Raw genomic sequence first — 13176 nt, forward strand, 5'->3', positions numbered from 1 at the left:
TTCTAGTAGGTAAATGGGAACAGGGGAAGATGTGAAAATGCTTGGATGGCAGGAAGAAGTGGGAGAACCACAGTAGGGAATAAAATGTGGGATGCCAGAGCTAAGAGCCTCGTTCTTAAACTGTTTGTCATGAATTTAACACATATGGTTAAATAATTGCTTAGAAAAAGGACAGATTGAGTGAATTCAGTTTGTTGCTGTTTTAAAAAGCCCCAACATGAACTGAATTTTCATTATATAGTTGCAAATGGAAGCAAATACCTCACACTTTTAAAGCAGGCTGTTTTAAAGCAGGTCTGTTATACTCCTTCTAGCACCATATTTTCATTTCTTGAATTCCCCAAATTTACTTTGCATGGTCCACAGTTAAACATATCTATCCATCCATTTTCTTAATATTCCTGTCCTACTTGGGGTTGCAAGGAGCATGGAGCCAGCCTGAAAGCAAGGCAAGGAGGTATGAAACTCCCTGCTATGATGTAACAGTACTAACCACTGTGCCTCCCCAATTCAAAATAGAGACATCACTATGCCAGGAATGTAGTTGTCGGTACCAGTACCAGGAATAGATGTTTGCCAAGTTGTCTACAAACATAAGAAGAGATGTAGATTTGAAGAATAAAGTACCACCTTCCTGAGTGCTTATTGTCTGATATTCCAGCTCTATCAGCAACGCATAATGTTAGACACAGCCTCATAGTGAGATGCATCATATCAACTCTTAATCAGTTTACCAGTTCGGTCTATCCATCAACTGCAGGGTTAGGCAGTCATCCTGGGAGGTCTTTCTCAGCTCTTCAGCCTGAGAGAGGGGAATACATCAGTGAAATGACCTGCTACACTGTTGGCTGTTCATTACATGATTACCTGTCGCTGTGTGACTGATAACTTTCTGTGTACTGTCAGTGGAAATGTGTCGCACAGAAACTGGCTCGGCCATTTATTGTAAATTGTTTTAAATTGATTGGTAAGAAAAACATCATTTAGGGGTAAACTTTTAGGAAGTAGGCCACACATTATCGATATCCCTTTAGACTGTGTACACCTCCTTAAAACTATCAGTTCTGGTTTAATATGGCACCTCATAGCCAAAAAAGCTGACGAGAAACAACAGAAAAAGAAGCAACTCCACAAAAGCTCACTAGAATACATTGTAGTAATGAGACGACTAGCAAGGGCTTGTCTGTATAGTAACTAACCTACTTAGAAAAGACCTACATGCTGTTATTATACCTGAAATAAAAGAAATGCACTCAGAGACAGATTAATAATATCTCAGTAATCGAGTTTCAGTTGCAGGTACTTCTTTTAGGAATTAAGTTAGAGGCGGAGGTGAGAATGGGATTAAAAAAAAACACACAAAAGGGGGGGAACTGAAAGAAAAGAAGCCTGTGCACCTGAACATGACAGGCAGAACTTGTGAATGTAGAGATAAGAGTTCATATTTCAGGCTTTAAGGTGTGTTTTTTTTTCTGGAGTCGGTCTCTGTTGAAAAGCTTCCTGCATAAGGTAGCTGAGACATTAATTCTATTGTGGTCGTGGCTTTTAACTGTCTGGCAATGTAATTACGCTTAGATAACTGTGAGAAAGACATCAAGGGAGGGATAAGACACGAGGACAGAGAGCAAAAGAAGAGGCAGAATAAAAGCAGAGTGGAAAGTCACGCTCATTTTGGATACGCAAACCTTCTGCAGCAACCAACTCTGGGAACTGCAGTCATGTTTAACATCAGGTGATTAATCAATGTAAATGATTCAATCCAGCGTGTAAAATGTTGTGACAACTTTACTGTACTGTACTTAAAGGTGAGTTTTAGGGGAAATGTTGTCAGTTAGCCCCAATGATTTACATCATTACAGCTCAAACGGTTTGTTTTTTTTTTTTTACATTTCAAATTTATGCAAAAATACATAGCGACAGTCAGGGGCCCTTCTTCTTCTTCTTCTTTCACCTGGTCGCCACAGCAGATCTTCTGCCTCCATCTCCCCCTATCCCCTAGCATCCTCCTCTCTCACACAAACCTTCTGCATCTCCTACTGTCTATCTGCTCAATGTTCAACATCCTTTGTCCTGTGTGAACCCCCTCCCCTCCAAAAAAACCCCACAACTCAGCCTTGCTTCTCTAACTTTGTCTCCAAGAACACTCAAGGACTCTGAGTATACAAAATCTTGACAAAAAATTCTCTTTTTAGAATTATTTGGAAATACATTTCAGATGGAGAAGACTGGTACCACTTTGCCAATGTCCAAGATGCTTTGGCCAGATTAACTTAATAGAAAAAAACAGGGGTTTAACCCATTATAAAAAGTATAACAATTTTCAATTCTGTCAGTATCTAATGCCACTGCCATTTTACTCTTATGGAAGCAAAAATATTTTGGACACTAAATGCTCTTAATCATTGTCGTATAAATTTAAAAACAATTACTTTTTTATTATAGTACAGAATCCTAATGTAGTCAACAACTGCTTACTTAGAAATACTCTCAATATGACACAGCGATTAACAGGCGTCATAAAAGTAACAAATGTTTTAGAACTTGTTTAAATCTAAAAAAAAATGTATTGTTATGTTTTAGGCAAATAGCAAACTGGATTTATGTTTTTAGTTTGCTTTAGTTTATTTTTACACAGGCATGTTGAGTTTCCTGTTTTTTTGTGAAGTTCTGTGTCTTATGTTAGTGTGTCTGGTTTTGCTTCCCCTTGTCTCATCAGCTCTGATTTCTCCCAGCTGTGTTTCTCTCCTGCCTCCTATTCCCTGATTACGCCGTTGTGTATTATAAGCCCTGTGTTTCCTTTTGCTTGTTGCTGGTCCGTCTGTGTTGTCTCCCCGAGTCTCCCCGTGTTTCCGCCGTATGATAGTTTCATGTCAGTTTTGTTAGTTTCCTCAGTTTAGGTTTCTCTTAGTTTCTCTGTATGCCCTTCTCGGTTCCTCCTGCATCCTGTTCACCTCAAAATAAAGCTCAATCTTCGCATCTATCTCAGTGCCTGCGTTTGGGTAGCACCTCTACATAGCCTGCCTTGCCAGCCGTGACATTAACAATACGATTCACCACAGCCTAAGCCAGTTTTGCAATACCCAGACCTAGTTTTTAATCATTTAAGAATTTAAATTTAAATTTAAGACGGTATACTGATTTTTTTCTCAAGTGAGAAATTGATCAAGCACACCATTCAAGCATTTAAGCTAATTTTTCTGAGCTGATTTCAATTAAAGGCCTTGTGTATACTGCTGGATTAACCATTACATATCATTATCAGTACTGTTAGTTTATGGCATAATGTGACATAAATCTTACATTCGTTAATGACCTAATAAGCACTACAACCGTGCTTGTACACAGTAAAGACATTTTGTCACTTTTGGATAGCGCCAGGCTCATTCATTATCCTTGCATTTTTTTTGCTAAGCTAAGCTAATTGGTGGGTTTTACAGCTAACAAATGACTGTGTGGTATTAGTCGTTTGTCTAATTCTCCACTACATTTCCCCCAAATGTTTAAGACTAACAATTTACTTCATTTGCACACACTAAAAGTAAGTAAAGAAAATAAGCACACACACTTTGTCCACGTCTCCTCGTTTTCAAGCTATAAAATTGCATTTTTCTACATTCTCGCCTTTTTACCTTCGCTCTCTCATTTATTTTCCATGTCTCACTTCTTTCATGCCTTTCTTCAAACAACATGGGATAATCATCCAATATGTGGATGCTCTATTAAGTTTCTAGCAGTTTTACCCCCAGATAGTAATGAATCACTGAATACGAATCACATCAAGAGGACTTCGTTTTTCTTTGAGTCTTCATAACACTGACAAGATGGAGTCTAATTTTCATTAATTCTAATAGTCGCTGTGTGAGATGCGATGAAACTTTAATGATCCAAAATTGGGGAAACAGACAAAAATGGGTCACTGCATTAGCAAGTAGTGACTGGAGTACAGCAAATGAGGTAGAAGGTAAATATGATTTGAGTAATGGGGGTTAGATAAAGTTATTCAACTGACAATGTTGACAATATTGCAATTAAAGCCTTTACATAAGGATTTTCCTCTCATTAAGTAAAGATGTATGGCCCCTGTTTGTTGTTTGATTTAGTGGCTATTTTTTTCAGAGATCATTACTAAATACTATTCAATTGTAATTCTAGCTTTTTACAGGTTGTTTTATTCTAGCAAGTCTTTAAGCTTTTAAAAAAGGGAAGGTTTACACATTTGCCTTCAGCCTTGCACTGTTTGGGGGGGTTTTGTAACCCAAGAACCATTTGCTGGTTTCACACAATAATTGCTGTCAACCCAGCTGTACTTTTAAAGTGGATATAAAGTCAAAGTCAAACTTCATTCAAATCATTCACAATAATGCTCAACATTGTTCAGTTTAACACATAAAATACAGAAAAATGCTCTCACTTTTTAAGTTAATTTCAATTTTTATTTATATTCTGCTTCACAGAACCTAAAACATAAAAATAAAAATCAACCAAAAGCAAGTTTAAAAATATGAGTTTTTAGCTGTTTTTCAAAAGCGACCATGGAGTCCACAGATCTCAGGCTCAAAGGGAGAGAGTTCTACAGTCTGGGGGCACAGTTACAAAAGCTCTTTTGTTTTCAGCCTCGTGTGTTGGACAACCAGCAAGCCCTGGTCACATGACCTCAGGGACCTGCTGGGCATGTATGGATGTAAAAGTTCACTGATATATGTTGGTGCTTGTCCATGCAGAACCCTGAAAGCCAAGGTCAAAACCTTAAAGTGGATTCTGAATTTAACGGGGAGCCAGTGCAGCTGAATCAGCAGGGGCGTGACATGGGAGTACTTGGAAGACTTGGTCAGAAGCTTTGCAGCAGCGTTCTGAACAACTTGCAGACGCTCCAAAGAGGCTTTACATAAACAAGTAAACAAAGAATTACAATAATCCAGACGAGATGAAACAAATGCATGAATGACAATTTCTAATTCGGAGCGCGATACAATGGACTCAGTTTAGCAATGTCTCTCAAGTGATAAAAACAGGAGCGGACCAGAGATTTAACATGAGCGTCCAAAGTCAGAGCTGAGTCAATAGTAACACCAAGGTTCCTGATAGAAGGTTTGGCAAATGTAGCAAGTGGACCCAAGTTTTTCCATAACACTAGGTACAATTTTTTCAGGAGCACAAACGAGGACTTCAGTCTTCTCCTCATTTAGTTGAAGAAAGTTTCCAGCCATCCAACCTCTAATGGAGTCTATGCACTTATGCAAAATCTGTAGCTTGGGAACATCTTGGGGCTTAAAGGAGATATATAACTGAATATCATCTGCATAGCAGTGGTACAAAATGTCCTTAAAAGTGCTCAATAAGTGCTGAAGAAGAAGTAAAAACAGCAAGAACAATAAAGGCCCCAAAACTGAACCTTGTGGCACACCATAGGCAAGAAAAGTAGAAGAGGAACTGTACTTAGAGATAGCCACAGAAAGGATCATTCATGCAAATAGGATTCAAACCAGTCCAAAGCAGCCCCTGATATACCCACCCACTGTCTCAGCCTGTCTAGCAGAACATGATGGTCCACAGTATCAAAGGCAGAGGTCAGGTCCAACATCAACAGAACGGAGCATTCTCCTGCATCACAACTCATCAAAATGTCATTGGAGACTGTAAGAAGTGTAGTTTCAGTAGAGTGAGCTGTACGAAAGCCAGATTGGAATTTATCCAGAATGCTGTATTCATCTAGAACAGCTATAAGCTGCTTAGCCACAACCTTTTCCAAAATCTTAGCAATGAACGGTAATTTTGAAATCGGTCTGTAGCTACTGAGAAGAGAAGTGTCAAGCTTAGGTTTTTTTTTAACAGTCGGTGAATGACAGCATTCTTACAATAAACAGGGACCTGACCAGAAACCAGTGAGGTATTGATAAGTATTGTGAGCACACAGGGACCAATAGACTGAAAGACAGTTGGGCGATTTCGGCCTACAAGCATGTCTCTTAGCAGGTGCCATTTTGGGATCCTTATAAACACAGCATAATATTATGTTGAAGCACAGGACGTATTACTCTGCGAGGCTCCTGACTACAGTAGCTGTAATGCTCCTACAATCCGTCAAGCAGTGCAGCTTCGTAACTTACCAAAGTCATACTAAAACATTTTGACTGATTTTTCAGGGCCATGTATCACATAGAATCAGTTCGAGGTCAGTAAGCACAACCAGAATTGATACATAAGGCGTACTGGATGGTACTGGAAGGCGCACTGTCAGTTTTTTGAGAAAATTGAAGGATTTTAGGTGCGCCTTATAGTCCAAAAAATACAGTACTAACTTTAATGTAGATGAGGCCATCTCTGACACATTACAGGCAGCAGTCCTGCCTGTAGCCACAATAACTTGTAACCACACAGCACCTGTACAGGATAGTTTTTGACCTTCAAAGGTTCTTTGTTGATGGCTTGCTTTAGGGAAGAGAGGGTGCATTAGGATCTGGAAACAGTGGATTATATAAGACTCAAAAAGCAGCTATATAGACACTGAAATTCTAAAAAAAAAAAAATGTTTTGCAATTAAATAATATAACATAGAGTAATATGCAAAGGTCTTGAGTCACCACTTATTTCTTTATAATTAGCTTCCAAAGAGAGTTTATTGTATTTTTAATATGCTCTTGAGCAACTGTTCCCCAGTTTTTCTGATGGTCTTTCAGAGTTTTCTTTGGACATTTGCTGCTTTTTCACTTATTTTCAGTCCAGTCATTGTACGTGACCATTTTCAGAAGAACCTCTTAAAAATCCATTTAATACTGACCTATTACTTTCTAAAACGTTACCCAACTCAAGGGATCTAAAAGTGTTGTGTCTAAACATGACAGGAAACAAACGAAAAGAGCTCATTTTAAATTGGATCTTTAGGTAGATTGGAAAGACAAAAGTGGCAGGCCTGAAAAAAAAAACAGAAAAGAAAAATAAAACAATCATACAACCAAGTTTAAATCAGTACCTTGAGGCACTTGACTACTAGCAGCCATTTACACACATGTATATAATTTGTTTCTGTGGCTGAAAAAACAGAAATTGAGAAAGATTAACAGTCTGACAGCCATAAAATAGTATTTTTACACCAACAAGGTGTTATCAAAAACTTGGCATATCTTGGCATGACATACAATCTTGTGGAGTGATTGATTTGAAGTTTAGGGTTGATTTAAGGTTGAATTGCCATCACTGTACATCTGTATGTACAGAAGGAGTCAGGAAAAAACACTGTGTGGAGGCTTTTTCATGCATTCAGCTGTTGTATTTCAGTTCTTGTGTTTGGGATCTTGTCAAAATAAATGCAGAAACGTACAGTCAGATTTGGATCTACATCCAATGCCATGATTAGTAATATCTTGCCAATTCTCCCAAAACACTGCCAGTGCCATAAAAGCACACCTGGATAGAAAACACACAGTGGAGCACTATCAGTCATGGACAGGTATCCCCAGAGTGCAGACCGCAGCGTTATTAAAGCAGTGTGGGATCATCTCGACAGAGAACAGAAAAGAAGGCAGCCAGCATCCAGAGAAGAGCTTTGAAAGTTCTTCAAGACTGGAGAATTATTCCTGAAGACTATTTAAAGAAATTACAAGAAAGCTTGTCATCGAGTTCAGGCTGTGCTGAAGAATAAAGGTGGTCATACCAGATATTTACTCTCAAGCTTGATAGAGTTGTACAGCCTCTGGCTTTGCCTTATATAACGTATCTTTACTTCTGTTTGCACATTTTATTAAATTGCTGAACCTCTGCCAGTTTCACAGCAAAATACAAAGAGGTGAGGGGTGGCTCGAGATTTTTATGTGGCACTGTACACTTACCATCACTTAAGGGAGCTTTAAGGTTAGGACTTACTCTTACTGTAATTCGTGAATACATTAACATCCTTAAAATCATGCATAATTAAGCATATCAGCCTTTTCATCTGATACTTTCCCATCCATGTTGAATTTGTGTAACACAGATACCCCATCTGCACCTTGTGAGTGTCTTCTAGGGGATTTTCTGTCAGACATGTTTTCTCTTTATGCCGTTCCTTTTTTGGTTAAAACATAAGGCTGATTTGGGACTATGCTATGTGTCCCCATTGACTACAATGGAGACATACACTCTGTATACACTATATATAATGCTCAAAGCACTGCTGTGCTGTCAGTTTGCTAGCATGACTGTACAGTCTTGTTCCACAGTGTTGTTGCAAAGTAGGCAAAAAACACTTTGCTTTTTGTGTTACCTTGATCTCAAATTGATTTTGTCAGTTTTTTATCCTCATCTAAGAGTACAGTTATTAATAGCCGATAGTTGTCAAGGTATTACCTTCATTGAAAGAGAATTTATCCAAATTGAATCTGACAAACTACTAAATTTTTACCCTCAAAGAGCCCATTGAAGTTCTGGAAGAAAGTTGGTTCTGACAGAGCTAGACTATAGGATCAAATCAGCAACACTGAACATGTAAACAACAACCATAAGTAAAGCAGCCATCCTGAGAATACCCTTTGATAAACAGACTTTCATACAGGGCTTCAAATTTATTAGTTCTGCCATCTAGAAAAGAATGTTTATATGCCCCTGGAATCCTTCTGGAATTGTAAGCCAGATGGTAGAAGAATAAGGTGTGCCCACAGCCGTGAGTGTCTATTAACCCTTACCTTCAAAGTGCATCACAACGCCACCTTCAAACCAAATTACTAAGAGGTGTACTTGTGATCAGTGCACCCTTGGCACCTTTATTCAGGACTTCCAATCTATGGAATGGATTGCAAAGTAATTACACAAGGACCACAGGAAAAGAGACTGTGCATAATCCAAATTTCAATTAAAGCTAATGTTTAAACATATAGTAATTCAGGTTGGCCTTGAGAATTAACAAGCAGAAAGTAAATTTTTGCTCATTCTGGAGTTCAGATGGTCATTGGGGACAACGTTTTACAAATTACTGTGAAATAAATAGAGACTATGACTTGAGAAGGGATCTGACCATGACCTGTTTCTGTCTGAGGAGAGAACTCTCCCTTAGATAATTAGCATTCATGGACTGCTTGAAAGGTTCCCTTCACTTTCCATTCAGTTTTCTGACCTGCTCCAACAGGTCAGCATGACCTCTAGCAAACCTCTTCACGATCACATTCATCACTGCATACTTGAAAACCCTTGGCACATTAGTAGCGCTGAAAACCTGACCATCTGCAACTCAGTTTTTAAAAAAAATCAATTTCCACAAATTTACCATCTCAGTAAATGGCTGCATTATTTTAACCTTAAGTATATCCAATGTTGGGAAGGTTACTTTTAAAATGTATTCCATTACAGAATACAGAATACGTGCCCCAAAATGTATTCTGTAACGTATTCCGTTACGTTACTCAATGACAGTAACGTATTCTGAATACTTTGGATTACTTAATATATTATCATGCTTTTTACAACAACGTGAATGTACTATTGCTGTGTGATTTATTACTATTACTGAAGGTCCGCGACTCTGAACTGTAGTAAAGGGACCTCTGACTAATACGGCGGGGTCCCTGTCGGCTCGTAGCCGAAAAATAGCTTTACTTTGTTGTGTGGGTCAACTTTTCTTGCGAGAGACAGAGAGAGGCGTTGAAAGACTGCTCCAACGTTCCGTTTTTGGAGGAAAACACGAACACGGTGTACAGTCGAGTCTTAATAGCTTACTTACAACTGGGCTCGTCAGGCACTCTTCTTGGCTGAAGTGGTTATTATTATATTTACATGCTTCCAGCTCCCGTTTTTCCTCGATGACAACTCGTACCTTTCCACTCCCCTTTTTCTCCCTCCTCGCGCTCACAGACCCATAACGTGTATGGCAGTCCATTCTCCCTGCAACACGGACTACACTGCCCATGATGCTACATTCTTTAGAGCTATGCTTGTAGCATTCTGCCTGTTAGCTTAGCACAACAACAACAACAACGAAAAGGCGCTCTCTCACCCAGGAAACACACAGTCGCAGAGAGAGAGAGAGCGTCACCCTGTAACCATGGCAACCGTAACGCTGCCGCCTGGAACAGCAGAACGTAGCTGTCAAACAAAACCCAAACAGTCCTGACCCGCGACAATATGAAACAGGAAAGTACCGCAGTGTAATCCATTTATTTCAACAAAGTAACTGTATTCTGAGTACCACCTTTTTAAACGGTAACTGTAACGGAATACAGTTACTCATATTTTGTATTTTAAATACGTAACGGCGGTACATGTATTCCGTTACTCCCCAACACTGAGTATATCATGCTGTAATACTGTGTTTTTGTTTTAGTCGTTATTTTCAATGTCTTTTCTCATCTTCTGGTTACTATGTTTTTGCGTGTCCATTTGTTTCTTTAGTAATTTATAATCAAATCAAATCAAATCACTTTTTATTGTCACATCACATGTGCAGGCACACTGGCACAGCACATGCGAGTGAAATTCTTGTGTGCGAGCCCCACAAGCAACAGAGATGTGCAAACACAACAACACAAACGAGCAAAATACAAGAATGAATAATTGCTGAGTTGATGTAAGTTTCTCTTTAACTTTTGTCACATACAAGGCTTCAGTCACATGGAATTTGCTTACTGGTTGCTAGAAAAAATTCTCTACTCCCCAACTGACAAGCAGTGGCTGATGGTCGTTAGGTTGAAGTATGATGCTGCACAAGAAACATCTCCTTGTGATTGCCTTGGTCACTAGCAGATGGCAGAAATGGAACATTCTCTATTTTTGCAAAACGGAAACAGAGAATGTAAAAGTATGAGTAAACGTTTTGTCGTACTGCTTCAGCCAAAATGTTTGAAAAAGCGCAACTTTTTCTTTTAAGCCAAATGGTCTCCTGTTTTGGTTTATGTTGCAATTTTCACAGCTTCACAACAACTCAGAGAGTAGATGTCAACTGTTTGCAGACAATTTGGCAACTTCCATGCAAACAATGGGCAACTGCTGCAATCCACAAGTGATCAAATGCAAGAAGGTTTTGGGTGCAGCAGCATATATTTTTTGTAAATACTTTTTATCAAGCACGTACCAGTTACTTCCATGAAAATTTGCAGTCTTTAGTTGCTCGGGAGACATTAACATTTGAATTTAGCCCCAAAGCTATATAGATTATTGCAACTGTGGTGTTTACAGGTCATTTTTAGTTCTAAAATGTGAAATTCGAAGGCATGGGATCACAGTTTATTACTATAAACATTTAACACACCAGGTTAATGAACAGTTGTTTAAGGTTGTTTAGTAATGCTGTATAAACAGATTGCTAATTATCTGAGCAAAACTTGCCATACTATGCCATAGACATAGTATGTGAACTCACAGTTTTCTTATTGTTCAGAACAGGTGTGAAGCAATTATTTTTAACACTTGCCACTGACTCTCAAATTATATTTCACTTCTGGGAACTTGTATGAAACAGCAATGTAAGCAAACCCTAGGCCCGCACACACAAATACACACACGTGCGTCGTGTTAATGTTTCCTCTGTTCTCCTCTCCCCTGCTCTGGCCTCATCTATTTTAATGCAGTGAGAATGCTGATTGGACAAGATGAACATTTAGACAGGGTGAAAGGAACAGCAGCTTGCAATTTGTCACCTTCTCACTACTTTTTAGTAGTTGAAAGAGATGATGTGGAGAAGGGTTTGACTGGAGAACAGATGCAGAGATAAAAGCGATGCAACAAAGGGAAGAAGACAGTGATCTACTTTCTTCCAAGTGAAAATTGAAACCACTGTCTCATTAACTCTGGAAAAGTTTAAGAATTGCTGGTGGGAAGTAACTTTAACACCTTTGGACAAGTTGCAATAAGTGGGAAAAGAGAGCAGATCCCTCAAGTTTGTCTCGACACCCTTGCCAAATCAAACCCAAAAAACTTTGGATTTTTGTATAGGAGCAATAGCTAAAAGAATGTTGAATAAAGTTTAGCTCAGACAATATGGCAGGACAGATGATTTCATGTAACTCTGACCCGCTTTCAATTGTTGTCAAAGTTGTCAAAAAGTCTGCAAATACATAAGGCCCCTTATGAAACTGTACGGCAGGAAATGCTGTTAATAATTCTCATCATTCACAGCTATCTGTCCTTCTCACACATACATTGATTCACCCCCTTACCCACCTAGTATCTTTCCTAATTTCAAAAGAGAAACCATGCAGTTGTTAACAAGATTGAAAAAAATGTTAAGAGTTGTACATCATTGATTTACACATGTACTTTGTTTAATATGAGAGGACTTTTTATTCAAAGAATGACTCACCTCAAAGGCAGCCTGAAGTGCTGCTTGCATTTCAAAACAGCTGATTAAACCCTTGAATTCCCTTTTCTTATTATGTGTGTGCCTGTGCTTTTTGTTCTGTCTGGTTTAGGCTACAGATCCAGATCTGGGGGCAAACGGTCAGGTCCATTATCGGCTCGTCAACCACCAGGGGCTGTTTTCCATCAATGCCACTGGAACCATTACAACTGCAGTGCCACTGGACAGAGAGGTGAGACGAAGCTACAGATTCTGTTCCTAATTAGTTTAAGGCAAAGCAGACAACTGTAAACGGTAATAGTATTTTTATGACGTAACTCCACAAACAGGAATGGCTGAAAGAAGTGTGTTTTTGGTTTGCAAATCCTTCTATATGTCCCATTCTCTTAAATTTGATCTTTTGATGATGTTGGAGGAGTTTTGTCAAAATCTGGCATTAACATTCCCTTGGAATGAAAGATGAACTGCGGGGCTGAATAAACTGTCAGTGCAGTAAAGATAAACCTATCCAGATCAACTGAAGGGCCAGCAGCTTCTCTTGGATCCTGGGCCAGTTTCTTGCTGGATTTTTGTTTTCCCCATTTCTTAACGACATGACTTTCAGAAACTATTCATATGCTGGAGACTTGCCATTCAGGGCTAATACTTGTTCTTTTGTTCTCCAGTTGTCTAGTTGGCTCAATTTTTTTAAGGACACACTGCACATCATAGCAAGATATGACATGTTTTCAGCAAATATTTTGTTATGAATCATCTTCTTTGTGCAAAAATAAAATATTTTGCCTTTCAAACTGTGTTTTGTTGGCATTTGTTGTAGAAAAACGGTTTTTGTTCCTAATAATAAAGTGCATAAAGAGAAGTTATGTCTAGACACTACAATGGATCATTCCAGTAGTTAGGTGCTGCTTTTATGCTAA

At 38.8% G+C, this 13176-nt stretch overlaps 1 protein-coding gene across 1 annotated transcript in view; it reads left to right on the forward strand.

The window, feature by feature from the left end:
* Nucleotides 1-13176, forward strand: part of LOC308390715 (protocadherin-15-like) — a 240722-nt gene that overhangs the window by 132773 nt on the left and 94773 nt on the right. The window contains exon 21 of the mRNA XM_080872975.1: nucleotides 12372-12491. Coding sequence (XP_080729101.1) covers nucleotides 12372-12491 — 120 coding nt within the window. The remainder of the gene's footprint in view (nucleotides 1-12371; nucleotides 12492-13176) is intronic.

Source organism: Rhamphochromis sp. 'chilingali', assembly GCF_963969265.1.
Source record: "Rhamphochromis sp. 'chilingali' genome assembly, chromosome: 22".
In the NCBI taxonomy this organism is placed as follows: Eukaryota; Metazoa; Chordata; class Actinopteri; order Cichliformes; family Cichlidae; genus Rhamphochromis; species Rhamphochromis sp. 'chilingali'.